At 45.7% G+C, this 16,059-nt stretch overlaps 1 protein-coding gene across 7 annotated transcripts in view; it reads right to left on the reverse strand.

The window, feature by feature from the left end:
• The window catches only part of CDK5RAP2 (CDK5 regulatory subunit associated protein 2), a 157,157-nt gene that overhangs the window by 10,935 nt on the left and 130,163 nt on the right, over window positions 1–16,059 (reverse strand). For 4 of the 7 annotated variants that reach the window (XM_081151274.1, XM_081151272.1, XM_081151271.1 and 1 more), the window contains 7 exons: window positions 13,850–14,022; window positions 10,909–11,028; window positions 6,516–6,632; window positions 4,403–4,592; window positions 3,264–3,388; window positions 1,933–2,181; window positions 583–660 (listed from right to left, as the gene is read on the reverse strand). In XM_081151274.1, coding sequence (XP_081007400.1) covers window positions 583–660; window positions 1,933–2,181; window positions 3,264–3,388; window positions 4,403–4,592; window positions 6,516–6,632; window positions 10,909–11,028; window positions 13,850–14,022 — 1,052 coding nt within the window. Of the gene's footprint in view, window positions 1–582; window positions 661–1,932; window positions 2,182–3,263; window positions 3,389–4,402; window positions 4,593–5,932; window positions 6,233–6,515; window positions 6,633–10,908; window positions 11,029–13,849; window positions 14,023–16,059 lie in introns of those variants that run through there. The other 3 variants (XM_081151276.1, XM_081151275.1, XM_081151277.1) reach the window with 2 other exon arrangements.

Raw genomic sequence — 16,059 nt, forward strand, 5'->3', positions numbered from 1 at the left:
ATCAGTTCTCTGTGCAGGGAGGGACAACTAGGAAGGCTTCCTAGAAGAAGCAACAGTTGAGCTGGGTTGAACAGGTAGCAAGAATCACACTAAGTAAAAGCCTGTTGCTCTTTACTTTTGGATCAACAGAAGTCTGGGCAAATAATTCTAAATGGGGCCGCAAGTGGAGCCTGCATTCATGATGAGTGTGAGGAAGTAGCAGGATTTCCCTGGTCTGGAAAAAGAGGAAAGTGGGAGTGAGTCTGTAGAAATGTGACCCATCTGTATGAGGACATGAGGGTAGAGGGATAAGACCGGAGAGGCCCCACTGAGGCTGGATGCTGGAGAGCCTTGAAAGCCACGCAAAAGTGTCACACTTTAATCAACAGAGACCCAATGATGTCACTGAGGTTGGTAATACCTAGGAACAAATTAACTGGCTTGGAGAAGGAGATCACCAGCTAGAGATGCTGAGAACATGAAACCCCAAATCCTGCCAAATACCCTCTTAAGCTGAGATCAGGGACCTCCGTGTCTTCAATTTAAAAAGTCCTACCGGCAAACCTGACCCTGCTATAGTCAACCCAGATGTCGGCTTTGTACCTGATCTCGGGGACACAGCCAGGGTGGAGTCAAACAGATCATCGGAATTATCAATTGCCACAGGACATCTATCACCATCTACAAAGTAAGAGAAGGAAAATGAGCTGTTAAAAGTTTTTGTTTCACAGAGAGAACAAGGAGAACACAGTAGTGTCTGACACACAAGCATTCGTTCACACCAGCACTGGGCATCTCTCCTGCCGGGCCCTGTGCAGGACGTGGGCTGAGAGTGAGCAGGCCCGCCCTGGCCAGGTGGCTCAGTTGGTTGGAGCATCATCCTGTACACCAAAAGGTTTTGGGTTCGATTCCCAGTCAGGACACATATGAGGGGCAACCAATGGAAGTTTCTCTCACATCAATGTTTCTCTCCCCAACCCCCCAAAGTCAAATAAAAAAATCAAACATATCCTCAAATGAGGATTAAAGAGTAAAAATAATTTTTAAAACAGAGTGAGCAGGCTCAGTCCCCTCCCTGGAAGGACCCTCTTGTCTAGACAAGTAAACAGGCAGTTTCCCTTTGGGGTGGTCAGGGCTGAGGGAGGGTAGCCCGGGGGCTGTGGGAGCTCAGGGGAGGGGTGCTAACCCTGAGGGGAGAAAGAAATGCAGGCAGAGGAACAAGCAGATGCAAAGGCAGGAAAGAGTGAGCTGTCACGACACACCCAGGGAGAATGCAGCAGTTCAAATGGCTGAGCCCAGGGTGCAGGCCAGAACTGTGAGGACTGTGGGACCGCTCAAGGGAGTGAGGCAAGGCAGTGTCCAGCTGAGATCTGCATTTCGGGCTAGAGGAGTGAGTCTGGAGGCTGCTGCAGTAACTCAAGCAAGAGAGAAGAGTGACCTGAAGAAGGATTTAGGTGATGCATTTGAAACAACATAAGGAAGTGAAATCAATTAGATGCTATACAAGATGATCTGCGACACAAGCAAATGCAAAACAGAACCAGTTTTCAAACCTAACAGGATGCTTTTCAGATCCTGAAAAACATTGAGAGCCAAGATAAGAGGTTTAAATTCTCTTTTAAAGGCAGTAAGAGGGACTAAAAAGGATTTTCAGCAGTGGAGGGATGTGGGCAGGGCTAAATGGATGGAAGGGAGTAAAACCGGAGGCAATGAGGGCAGCTGGAAATCCAAACTCCACTTCCCTGAGAACCAGGAGGCCCCAGACAGAGATTACACCATTTTGCCAAAGGTGACAGCTAATTAGTGGTCAGGTCTCCTGGCTCCCAGGGTACAGCATGTCTGCTGTCAATGGAAAGACATCTCCGTGAGCAAGGGCAGCACTCGGAGCTCACGTGTCCCGCACGGGCACACAGGGCTGCCTTCTCTAACAGTGAGGAGAGGCAGGAGCAGTACCGTGTTTGTCTAGCAGAAGGGGCAGCTCAGGCATGGGTAGGGTTTGGAAAGCCGAAGCAATCACTGCTTCCTGAGCCTTCCTCCCACCCTGCACCAGCTGCTCCTCGAGCCTGCCCTGCAGTGTGCTGTTGGTATCGATGCTCCTTTCCAGCTGTGCCCGCAGAGCCTGGATCTCGGTCAGGAGGTCATGCAGGTCACTGAGCGGGTCCTGCCCCTTCCAGCCTTCTCCTAACACCTCTTCTCTGGACTCTGCAAACATGTGCAAAGGAAGCCTTGACATCTTCTTCCACCAAAGGGGCAACCATCAAAGGAGTTTGGCAGTTTTAAACCCACCACCACCATCATCACCCTCCCCTTCCTAAGAACTAGGTACAATTTAAAATAACAACTTGACTTTAAAAACAAAAATATTGGCGGGCCTAATTGCTGCTATTCCACAGGCTAAATAAGAGCTGGAAATTAATTTTCACTTCTGGCCATAAAAGCCTAGCAAATTGCATACCAAACCCCGAAATTATGTCTAGTAGTAATAAAATCTATTTGGGTGGAATTACAGAATGAAAGGGGCTGATTTTAAGAGCCACAGTATATTAAAAAAGCAAACAGCAAGAATAAGAAAAGCACCTTGAAGAGAAAATAAAAGCTGTGAGGTGACCCTTTTCTAGATAAATTTTCAATAGGGAGAAACCATCTGGAAAATTAGTTTAAAAAAAAACCACCACACCTCAAAATTGATTCTAAAACATCTGAGTTTACAGTTGAGTCATTCTGATCTGGCAGCTCTCTCAGGATACAGAGAGGACCAGGGCGAATGACTACCTCTGGAGCAATGTCCAGTGTGGAATGGGTGCTCCATATATAGTTGCTGAATAAATGGGCAAAAAGAAATACATACTAGCAAGAAAATTATAATATAAGTCATATCTTGAGTGCCTACTATGTGCCAGGTACTGTGCTAGGATGCATTTAATAAATGACCTCATTAATTTTCACAACTCTACAGAATAGATATCAGTGAGCATGTTTTATAGAAGAAGAAACAGACCCAAAGGGATGAGATAACCTGCCAAAAGCCAGAGCCAGAAGCAGGGCAGTGAAAATCCAGACCTCAGCTGGCCTGACTCCTGAGCCTATGGCCTTCCATGTTTCCTGTGGCTTCTTCAGAAGAGAAGGCCAGAAAGCTTGCTTCGAAATACACCTACTCCACCCAGGTGAGCATGGGGTGTAATGACAGCATTTCAGGAAAGAGTGCTGAACCCCATTTGGCTAAGCTGACAGCCCAAGATGCAGAGCACAGGCTGAGAGAGGCCTTGGACCAGAGCGCCCAGTACCTCTGGGAATCCTGTGTTCTGCCGCATCCAGTTTCTCATACACCTTCAGCTCCACACGCAGGGACTGCAGCAGCTTGTTGTTCTGTGAGAGCAGCTGCTGCCTCCGTTTCAACTCCTCCTGCACCCTGCGAAGGCCCCAGCACCATGGGGATGAGAGGTTAATTCTAACTTAGAGTGACTTAGTCAAACCCCACAGGCCAGCCAATTCCACCCTGAGCTAGAAAGGTACGGACCAGAGTGAGAAGCATGGTTAAGAATTCCAGTCACGGCCGCCATTTCCTGAGTGCGTTTCTGAGCCCAGCCCTTTACATACATTGTCTCATGTAATCTTCACAGACACCCGGAGGGGAAGGTGCTATTTAACCCTCCACTCAGACATGAGGAAGTGAAGTTTCAAAGCTTATGCCTTACCCAGGGTACACAGCCCAGGAGAGGAACCAAGACTGTGCGATGGCAAAGATAACGCGCCATCCCAGGTGACTGAGGGTGATGTCGGTCACTCTGAAAGAGCAGGACACTCACAAGTGCCGACAGGAAAGACTGGAAACATGGGGACAAGACAGAGTCGAAGGGGAAACTGCAAAGAGCAGCTGGTACAATCCCCTTAAAGTCTATGTCAGACTCATGCCCCACCTCTACTCAGAATCTTCCCCAACCTTCCTACGTCACTCAGAGTGAAAGTCCTGACCACGCAACAAGGTCCGATGAAATCTGGCATCTAGCCACCTCTCTGCCCTCATCCCCTACCATGGCCTCTCTCCTCCATCTGCACTGGGCTCCCTGCTCTGACCAGCAGCGGCAAAGGACACCCCACCTCAGGACCCATACCCTCTCCTCCAAGAATGATCTTCTGCCAGATGTCCACACAGCTCACGCCCACACTACTCAAATGGCACCTTTGCAGAGGCCTTCACTGACCCGCCCTGGATAAAAACCCACAATCTGCCCGAGGCCCTACCCTCCTTACTGCGATGACCTCTCGTCATATATTTTATTCCCACGTGATGTGTTCGGGTGCTTACTGTCTGCCTGTCTGTCCCTGTGCACTAAGGTAGGGGCTGGCGTGCCCTGTTCTATGGCCATAGCCCAGCCCTGGGATGCCTACACAGCCACCAGGCCAGGGGTGCCTGGACCACTACCTGCTAAGCTCGCTGCGGCTGGCACAGAGCTCCTGGAGCAGCTGCTGGTTGTGCCGCTCCCTCTGGCCCGCCTCCTGCTGCAGCCGTTCGTTCTCTCCCTTCACACAGGCAAACTCTCGCTGGAGCTGCTCAAGGTTCACAGTCTTCCTGGAGAGGGATGCTCGTAATTTTTCATTCTCCTTCTGTTTATCTGCAAACACAAAACGCACCACTGAGAAAAGACACCATTTGTTTTTTCCAACCTTATTACGCAAATACGGCACTTCAGCTGGAGCACTCCAAGAATACAAAAGGGAATGAGATTTAATCTGTCATTTATGATTCTGGCATTCCAATTATCTTATGCATTTTGGGCAGATAAATCTGTCAACATCAAGGCTGCAGATTAAACGTCACTGGGATGAAATGGGCCTGTTTAATTTTCCATTAAATAATGGGCTGTGCAAACCTAGTTACTTTGCCTTCACAGAGCAAACAGTGGATAGAAATTATAGAGGCAAGAAACAGGCCCCAAATTCTGGCACTGGTGTTGGGAAAGTCCGCAAGCCTCCCACAAGGCCAGCAGGGCTATGCAGATGGCAGCCTGGGGCCCATCCACGCCTTGGGCCCTGAGGACAGCTCCTCTCCTGAGTAAGATACACCTAGGGCCCAGAGGCAGAGTGAGGTGTTCAAGTGCTCTTCTGCTCACTGGGTCCATAATCATGAGTGAGCATCTTCACTTCTCTGTGCCTGGGTTTCCTCCCATGTACCAGTGTGAGGATTAACAGGGTGACTACATGCGCAGGGCTTCCCAAGCACGCTGGAGGCTGTAAGCGCCCCACAAGGGAGCTGCCAGCGGTGCTGGTAACAGCTAACTGCAGGCATCACATTACCATCTTCACGTGTATCATCTTATTTACTCTGCACAGCAAACCTCCAGGGTAGGTACTAGTATTCTCCCATTTTCCAGACAGGAAAATAAAGAGCAAAGAGGTTAAGACTTTCCCTGAGATCACAGGCAGTAAGTGGCAGAGCCAGCGTTCAAACTCAGGTTTCCTGATTCTACTCTTAACCACGACACGTTGATTTCTGAGCAAGATTTCTCCTCCCCCCTCAGACTCCAGTCACACTTGGCTTCATGTAATTCCTGACTGGTCTATACTCACCCCACCTCTAACCCCTAGGCCTTTGTCTGCTCTCTTTCTTTTATTGAAAAGGCCCTGGCTCTTCTAAACCTCAGGCACCTTGGTTAATCCCTACTTATCCTCCTAGACTCCGCTTCTAAAGACCAGCTTTCTCTGGGTCAGGATGCGTCTCCAGGGTGCTGTAGCTCCCAGCCTGCCTTTATCGTGGCTGGTACTCAGACTGGCCTGCTGTGGGCTGCCAGGTTATGTCTCCCATCAGACCATGAGGGAAGGGACCAGTTCCCATTCATTTTTGTTTTAGAATCCACACAGGCCCTGACATAGAACCGGAGCCAGGAATGTTTGCTGAGCGAATGAATGATCTGCAGAAGCCCAAATTTCATCTCACACACCAAAATCAGCATGAGTAACCTCTAGGGAAAGTGAAATAAGCTGGCCTGAGTTCCAACTCCACTACCTTCTAGCTCCATGACCATAGTTCAGTCAATTCTTTAGGCCTCAGTCTCTGACCTGTGAAACAGGACTAATGATATATCACTCCAGAAACATTTTAAGTATTGAGAGGCAATGTAAGTGAAAGCTCTTGGGGGAGCTAAGCTCCAAACAGAAGGGAATTTTATAAGAAATACTGGAAAACCTTTCCTGACAGTAGGAAGTCTCTGATTGAGATGTGGCAGTAATACACTTCCAGGCCTTCTCTCTTCCACTGTGAAATAAGATAAATGAGAGGTGGCTGTAGAACAGATGGGTAACAAGTAAAGAAAGTAACATTTACTGAGCTGAGGGCTTTACAGTGTTTGATTTTCACAATAGCCCTATGAGTATTCCAGTTTTACAGCTAGGAATACTGAGGTTCAGAGAGATTAAGTGACCTGCCCAAAGCCAGAGCCACAGGATGTGAACCAAGGTTGGTCAGACTGCAGCGCCTGCATTCTTCCCATGCCACAGGAGGTGGTGGGACTCCAGACTGAGATCCCTTTAATTCTTACCTCTGGATCCTTTAGCAAGCATTGTATTGAGGGCCTGGTTCTGCTTCCTCAGGAAACGAATTTCTGATGTCAGAGAATTATGCAGCTCTGAACCACAAACAAAATTGTTTGAAGAACCTATAAAAACACACATAAATAGTGATTTATGCAGAGTCTCAAGGTCAGTATAGAATTTTCCAGAAAACAGCTTTAAATAATGAGGAAACACAAGAAAATCACTCCTGTGAACTATATATGGTATTACTAGAGCCCAAAGAGAAATAAGAGTAAGCATGAAAGAACAGACAAGAGGGGGCTCCCCTACATCTTAACTGTCCTAAGAGTGAACAAAGGAGGAGACCTAGGCTGGGGGTGGGATGAGTAGGTGACAGTCGCCTCCACAGACATTTCTCCAGAGGTCCAAACCCACATATCCAGCTGCCCGCTGGACCTCTCTCAGTCCACAGAGCCAAAGCTGAACTTCTCATCTTTCCTCTCTCACCCTTCCAAACCTGCTTTCTCTCGTTTCCTGCTTCTACAGACAGTATCACCACTATCCCTAGCCCCAACCAGACACCTGGGAGCCATCCTAAACACCCTCTCTTCCACTGCCCACTCAGACAACCACAACTGCTGAGTCTTCCTCCAATACCTCAGGCACTGGTCCACTCTTGACTGTCCCTATAGTTCAGGCCTCATCACCTGCATCCCGGCTACTCTGCCAATGAGGTTATCATCCTAAACACAGCCCATTCAAGTTATTCTCTGCTCAGAAACACATGATGGCCCACCACTGTGAAAGACACACAAACAAACCAGACAGCAGGTCTGAACTTCAGATCTCCATTATTTAGCTCGGATCTCCTGGCATACCCCACACCCTCTCCACCGTAGTGCCCTCAAATGCAGGCAAACTGGGCCACTTGTGTGTGCAAACATACCATGTGGTCACACTCGCCCTAACTTTGTAGAATGAGGTATTCCCTTTGCCTAGGATGCTGGCCACCTTCTTCCACAGTCAAAATCACACTCGCCTTTCAACTTTTAAATTCACTGCCTCCAAGTGTATGCTAACAAGATCAGGGCCTGAAGCTAGACAGACTAGGTCTGAGGTCACTTACCAACTCCAATCGGTTTCCTCATCTGTCAATACTTCCCCAGGCTGTGGTCTATCCCCTGAAACCCCATCCTTTCCTCTGGCCAGACACCTCCTTTGATACTTCATCCCAACACTCCCTGTCCTCTGAGCCTTCTAAGTCTGCACCACATACAATGTTCATGTCCCCAGCTGTCCTCCACAGAGGGCCTCTGGTGTGCAACATGCTTTCTACATGTGGTGGGCAGATGCTTCCCTCCCACCTCCATTACAGAGTCTACTACACCACAGAGCCGATTGCTACCCTCCTGCCTCCCAGCCTCTGGTGCAGCTAGACCATGGTCAAGTGCTGCTTCTGTCAGTGAGACTTGATGGGAAGCCTGCTGGGGGCCTCTGGGAAAGATTTCCCACCCAGCAGGAAAGAGAAAGACAGGAAGAAGCCCCACCCTCTTCCTTCCCTTGCTGGACACTGTCCTGAGAGGTTGTGATGCTTATAATTACTGCAGTTATCACAGGCACTGACCCCAAGCCCTGCTATCACTGAGCCACTAACTCTGCCTTGGAACCACCCACCTCTGGGTTTGTTTTGTAAGAAGACACAAATCCCCTGTGTCTACACCAGTTTGTACTCATATTCTGTCATCCGAGGCTGAAAGCACCCTGGTACAAACTCCCCGGAAGGAAGGTCTGACAGCAGGTCTTCCAGAGCCCACGCTCATACTCTTTCCACTCTACGGTACTCTTTCTCACGCTAATGATTCCTTACCACACTGCCGTACAGTTCTTTCATTCACACAGGTCTCTCCCTGACATCTTCCTCCACTCTCCCCTATGAGTTCTGGTGTCTTTTCAGAGACACCTGCTCTTGAACCATGGCTCTGGCTTCTTAGTAGCTGCATGACCTAAGGCAAGTCATAGAACTTCCCAAGTCTCCATTAGCTCAATAAAAATGACGATGCTTTTATCACTGCCATTGCCATTTGTATTAGTATCATGACTGACGATAGGCTGGAGCCAAAATAGGACCAAAGAGCAATCTGGTGAACAGGAAAAACTCTAGAGAAGTCTACTGTGACCACAGCTGAGGCAGTCAGTCTTCAAAGCAATAAATGGGCCAAAGCACAGTTCCTGATGAAGCCCAAGCTAGTGGGGCCCACCTCCACCCTGGGGGGCCAGGCTTCCCCCCAACCGCAATCAGTATGAGCTCACACAACTGGGGGCAAGCTGGAAGACCTGATACATAAGATGACAGCTTTAAACAATATTCCACCTCAGCATTACAAGGAGTCCTGCCCTTCTCAAGCCTGCTCCCAAGGTGAGCACTTCGCAGCAGGGGGAGGTGCAGCCACATTTATTTCTTTGTCTCTTCAGAGGCTGCGACAACGTGGTGAGAACAGCATGTCTTCCCACCAGCGTGAATACTTTGAATGCCTTTTTGTAAACCTTCCCGTCAAAGTGAATTACTCTCCAGAGCAATTGCCTGCTCCATTGTAGCTGGTGGCCATCTGAGCCCCCAAATAATTCTATAATTGGATTTGCCAGGGAAAATGTAAAACAGAATGAATCTAATTCAGGCATTACCAAGAGTGAATGTGAAGGGCCCAGGCGTGTATTTCTTTCCTGTGTTTGATGTGACTAATAACTCAGATTAATAAATTTCCCTCGGGGTGAGAGGGGGGAGGATACCAGGTGGGGGGTGGGGAGGAAGAGAGAAATGGAACCACTCTGAACCAAGTGGCAGCACACACAGTACTCTGGAAAGATATCCTTCTGGGCTGATGGCTAAGTTGGGTGGAGAGGAATGAGAACTGGACCAGGGGTCCAAAGATTTAAGTGCTGCCACTGAGTACATCTTTGCAGAACTTAGTTATCTCATCTCCAAAAATGGAAATGACATTAGCATCCCCACCCTTTGCAGAGCTCTGCAAAGTTAAACTAGTAATGTTATACAAAATAAAATAGTAAAATAAAACATAATGATGAAGAAGAAAACCATTTATTGAGTGGAGCACCGAGCAAGGCCCCATTCATAACACTGCCTCCTTTAATCTTAGTGACTCTTATAACTAAGATTGGGTGAGGTTGGGGGGGAACTTGCCCAAAGTCACAAAGCTAATCAACAGAAGCTATGGGCTCCACACCAGGTAGCCCAATCCCAAACACTCTCAGGCCTTCCTAGTGTACAAAGCTGCTCCCAGACACAGTCTGCGTGGAACAAGTACACTGTTCTCGGAGCAAGAAGAAACAATGTCGAAAATGTATTGTTCAAAGAAAAAGAGGAGGCAGAATAGTGATATAAAGTATTCTACACTTTTAGGGTAAGTGAGAAAGAGAATGAGAATATATATTTGTATTTACATTTAAAAAACAGTTTAAGAATACAGAAGAAAACTGCCTGGCTGAGCGTGACTCAGCGGTTGAGCATCGACCTAGGATCCAGGAGATCGTGGTTCGATTCCTGGTCAGGCCACATGCCCGGGTTTCGGACTCCATCCCCAGGCCGGGGCATGCAGGAGGCAGCCGATCAAAGACTCTCATCATTGATGTTTCTATCTCTCTCTCTCCCTCTCCCTTCCTCAATCTGAAATTAATATATATATATATATATATATATTTTTTAATACAGAAGAAAACTAGCAGAAGTGGGAGGAAAGAAGGGATAATAGGATTGATGGAACAGAATAGAGGTATTAATTTTTTAATCATGTGAATATCTTACCTATGGAAAAAATATATACTTTTAAATTCTTCATGGAAGACTATTCCATTCAGAGCTAACTGAGGCTATGCAGCATTATTGGTGGACCTTTTGATTGGCACATGAGATTTACCAGACTGCTAAAATGCTAATATTTTTATAATCCATTATTACCAAAAAGACAAAATACTGCTTTGTTTTGTTTTAAAATACCTATCTATTTCTCTATAGCTTCCAAAGGCAAATGAGGAGCCAACCACAAGTCAGGATGTCAGAAGCTGGCAGACTTTTCCAATGGCCGGGAAATTAACATTTATCAAGCGACTGCTCTGTGTCAGGGGCTGTGGGGCACTCTACTTAACCTAACTCACAGAATTCTTATCACAACAGGATAAAATAGAAATTATTATCCCTATTCTGTAGAAAAATTACCATAACTGAGAGTCAGCAAGGTTAAGTGAGGGCACCCTGGAGGTAAGCAGCCAAGTCAGGATTTGAACTGAAATCTCTCCGGCCACAAGTCCGATATTCTTCCTAATACACAGAATGCTTACCCAGGCAAATGTATCACAAATGAAGCACTCACAGGCTTGCACAGACTTTGGGAAGGTCCTTCTTACCTTGATCAAATTCAGACCCTTGCCATTCCAACTGTCTCCGTAGCTTCTCATTTGTCTTAATAGATTCTTCTAAGCGTTTTCTCAAACTTCGAATTTCTTGTATATGTTCCATTAGTAGGTCTACAGGAAGGAAAGTTTTTATTTACACTTTGAAGCCCCTAACAAAGTGAATAATTTCTAGCTCATGCAGTGATCGTGAAATTCCAATGGCACTGGCTGTATTAAGATAGTCAGCAACTGGCAATTCTTTCCTAGACCTGGGGAGGCTGAGCTGTTGCTCACAGCCCACAGACATAGTTCTATAATGATTCTCTGCAGCCCCCGACGAGAAGGATACTGTATATCACATGGAAAAATTATATCCCATACAATTTTAATGCTAACTCTAATGTAGCCCTTTATTCTTCTAAATATCAAATATTCATTTAAAATCCTCCTTGTGGTGAAAATAACAGATCACTTTAAAGTCTGCTTGAATTGCCTGAGAGTTGATTAAATTACTTCCATTATAAATCCAGATATTTTCAGGACTAATTCTTTGAAAGGCATATGTTACCCATTTATCACTTACTAATTTCAGACTTAAAAACAAAATAAAACAATAATCTCAATGTTAGTGAGAATGGTGGGAAGGGTACTCTCAAGAACACATCCTGTTAGTAAGAGTATAAATGTATATGACTTTTTGGGACTATTTTTATCATTAGCCTTAGAAAGAATGGTTCTTTCCAATGTCTTTTAGCAAATAATTCTACTTCTAGGAATTTATTTAAGAAGTCACCAGAGCTACTGACAGCCATTTGCCAGAATGCATGAAAATGTTCTCTTTGGAACTGTATATATAAAACAGCAAGAACTGAAAATAACTCAAATTATTAAATAAGCTGTATTACATCCAATATGATGTAGTATTACACAGCTATTAAAACTGTATTATGAAGACCCTATAATATTATAGAAGAATACAGATACAAATGGATTATCAGTACAATTACAACTCTATTTAAAAATCTGCAGGCAGGAAAGCCACATATACACAAAAGAAGAAAATATGCCTAAATATTATCAGAGGTTGCCTTTGGGTAGTAGATTTTAGGTTTTTCAAAACTTCTGTATTATATCTTAATATTATACTTAATAATATATAAAAATTTAAATTTTCCACATTTTCTAAAATGAGCATGTCATTTTTTTAGCCTCTGCCACACATCTTTAACAAATAAAGAAGCATAGTTCCAACCTAGAGGTAGGTTTCTAGGATCAGTGTTTAAAGCATAATCACATTAAGTATCCAGAGGCAAAACTAAAGTCTTTAATTCATCAATTAGGGTAAACTCAGTATGTCTTAATAATGTTTATTTTAAAACATTATACTAATGTTGTGACCCAGTTTTAATTCCTCCAAAACGACTTTCATTTAAAAGTAGTACAATGTTACAGATCTTTTCCTAATTAAATAGTAATTTCACCATGAATCTGGATGTTTAAGAGATGATTTAATCCCTGAACCCTCAGCTATCTTCTATTAATGCCGTAAGTATGGCAAGTCATTTGCTGGACTGTCTGAGGCCCTCGCTGCAGCCCAGCACTAAAGGACTGTCTGCAATAGACTCCCAGCCCGTTGCATCACTGCACCTGCTGTTCCTGCCTCGCTGCCCTGAACACCTTCCAGCCGCTAGTGGGGTCGGAGTGAGCCAGGAACTTATCTGCTCTGACTGTAGCCACCCTTGCTGGTTTCTCCACATCACACGCTGCTGACTTCTCGAGTAATAATGCTCAGCAGCCATCAGTACAAGTCATCTTCTACTTAGTCTGGCTGGGAGCTGGAATCATCACTTGGGCTTAAGGGAACATTCCCAGTCGAATTGGACACCCCTTATTAATTATGCAGCCCTCACCAAGGAGAAGGAAACAGTATACTCGCCTTTATAAAGAGGGAGAAAAATATCTGTCCCTATTGCAGTAACACCTTTCTGACAAATACTAACTCTTTAAAACCATAAATCCTGTTAAGAAGCAACCACCACAAACACTGTGTACATGTTTTGCCTAGTACCAATGTACAGGATCTAGGTTAAGAAATACCCTCTACCCGCCCAGCAGGGCATGGCTCAGCGGCTGAGAGTCTACCTAGGATCCAGGCAATCGGGGTTCAATTCCCGGTCAGGGAACATGCCCCGGTTGTGGGCTCAATCAATGACTCTCTCAACATTGATGTTTCTATCTCTTCTTCTCCCTCTCATTTCCTCTCTCTGAAACCAATAAAGATATATTTTTAAAAAAAGAAAAAAGAAATACCCTCTAATAAGGAGAAAGCTCTATGTTTAGAGATATTCTCTCTAACACTGTTTGAAAATGTGAAATTTCAGAAATGACTTAAATGTTCAGCAATGGGAACATAAGAAAACCTGTAGTTCAGCCATTCAACGGACTAAGTTAAAAGCCACTAAAAATGATGTGGGCCAAGGGTTACATGAAAGAAAAACACAGCAGATTTATAGAATTACAAAATATCCAAATAGGGGTTAGGTGATCTCTGGCATCTATACAATTCAAGGAAGAAGGGTTTTCCTAGTGCCCCTGCCTTAGGAAGAGTTAGAAAGAACCAAAGGAAATTAACCAGGGTTGAAACTGATAAATAGCCTCAGTGCTTCCCAGCCTGCCACTGTTAGAAGAGCAAGGAAATGGCAAGTCATATAATTAGTCATCATTTAAAAAATAAAAATGACTTTTCCCCAGTCACCAACACTTTCAACAACCCTAGCTTTCTCCAGTGATAAATGACACTCTGAATGACCAGCTTTGGCCCACACAGGATCTCCTTCCATCAGAGAAATATTCAAATGTCACCACACTCTGCTTTCTAAGGCAAGATGACAAATTGTTGTTTAAACTAAGAGTCCTTGGCTATGTTTAAAATGCTTCGTAAAGCTTAGCTTACCTTGAGAAAAGTTGTTTGCCGTAACTGACATCTTCTCGGTCTCGCTGTCTTGCTTCTGGTCTCGTGAGGAGGAGGACTTTTCGGACACTTCACAGTCGGACAATGCTTGAGAGGCTGAAGGCTCAGGAGATTCAGGTAGAATATGTTGGTAGGCTGAGCTGTTTTCCCCAACCCTGGACCATTGTGATTGAAAGAGAAATCATGTTCCACACTAAGATCCCAAGTCAGGACCATACTGAAGGACACTCAAGATTACTGGGCCCCTTATTTGTTTTGGAGCCCTTTTGCTTCCTTGGAGCACTTTTTAGCAAGGACATTCAAAAGACAAAAAGGGCTTGAGTTTGGAGCCAATGAAGAAGGGGGGGCCACCGTCTGGCTCACAGGGGAGAGACGGACAGAGGGCGTCAGTCCATGGCACCTGTTTACCAAACACCAGCACCACACCAGGCACTTTAGATGTACAATCTCATTTGGTCCTCGCAGAAACCCTTTGAAGTAGGGAGCAGGATTCTCGCTTCGAGCTGGGGAGATGGAGGCTCATCATAAACTTGCCCGCTGTCTCACAGCTCACAGGTGTACAGGGCTCCCATTTGAACTCAGATCTGCCTGCCTTCAAGGCCCCAAGACAGTGAGGGAGGTCAAACCAAACCCATGAAGTGGCCTATGGGTTTAAAAATCTCAAAACCCTCATGGTCCCCAAGCAGGTCCCAGTATCACCATCCTGGCAATCACCTGGTTATTAACCTGTATTTCCCAAGGGCAACCTAAGCCATGAGGAAAAATATCCTGAACTCTGTAAAAAGCCCATGTGAACCTCCATTATAGATAAGCTCCTTAATTTGAGCTCTTTTTTTCTCCCACTTTTTCCTATTACTTCTTGTCTCATTATTCATAAGCTCAGACAAGAGCAAAGGACTTCAAAGCTGCAACGCATTCATTAACAGGTAAACACCAGATGCAACTTTGCTCAGACAGCGTGATGGATGCGTAGGCTTGCTGCTTCCTGGCAAAAGTGCGGAATGGGCCAAGGGCACCCATTTAATTAGCTTAGGAGTGACCCATGTGAGTGCTAAGCCTACAGCTGAAAAAAGTAGAACAGAAGGAAAGAAACAAACCTGTCAGAAATGGAAGGGTGGCACATGGTTGAGGAGGCTCCCTGCCTCCCCCAGCCTATTCTCCAAGAACCACCATAGCCTTTCAGATGGGAAATCTGATCATTCTAGTCCCAGCTTACCCTCCCTCCTTCAAAGACTCCCCTCTTCCTACAGAACAGATTTCAGACTCCTAACACAATATTTGAGGGCCAGCCCAACAAGGCCCTGCATGTCTCTCTAGCCTTCACTCTCGCATTCCATGCACCAGCCACACTGCTCAAAGGGTTGCCACACTGCGACGTCTCCCTCACCTTGAGCATAGACACTCCCCCAAACAACTCCAACCCTCAACTCTCATCCTTTAGATGTCAGCTAAGACTGTCTCTAGTCTGGGAGGCCTTCCTTGCCCTCCCTACAGCCTGCCAATGTGATGTGACCTGTTATTTCAAGGATGAAAGTGGAGAGTTGACTGAAAACACTGCAGTGGGAGAAGAATACTTCTTCTAAAGTTACAGAAGCACTGATAGAAATGTCCTCCAGTGAGCTGTGCTCACCTCCCTGCCTGCTTGCTAATAAAAACTAAAATTCTGCACCCCAGACTGGTCTCTATTTCTTTATTTTACCCCCAGGAGGCCAAAGGGCTGCAGTTCCGAAGAGGAGAGAAATACCCACAGCCCTTATAGCATTCAGAACCTTTAACAAGTAAACAGATGGGGGCAAGGCCTTGACACTTGCAACTGGCCACAGAGGCAAGCTAAGAGAGTATGCGATCCATTTATTCTGTGGACATTTTCTGAATTCCAACTATATGTCAGATACTTGGGGTTGGAGCAGGTATAAAGGTATTAAAAACACAGCCTTTGCCCTCCAAAGGCAATGTGGAATAACAATAACAGCCCAGGTGTTGGAGTACAACAGGCTCAAGTTCAAATCCCAGCTCTGCCTCTTAATAGCAAGTATGCAATTCTGACCCTCAGGCTCCTCATCTGAAAATGAGAATGCTGCTGCTCACCTTGTAGGGTCAGAAATATTGAATGTGAATGCCTATGGCAGGGGCTAACACACACCCATACCCAGTTAATGCTAGCTCCTTCCCTCTTCTGAGGAATTCTGGGA

This window comes from Miniopterus schreibersii, assembly GCF_964146895.1.
Source record: "Miniopterus schreibersii genome assembly, chromosome: 11".
Lineage (NCBI taxonomy): Eukaryota > Metazoa > Chordata > Mammalia > Chiroptera > Miniopteridae > Miniopterus > Miniopterus schreibersii.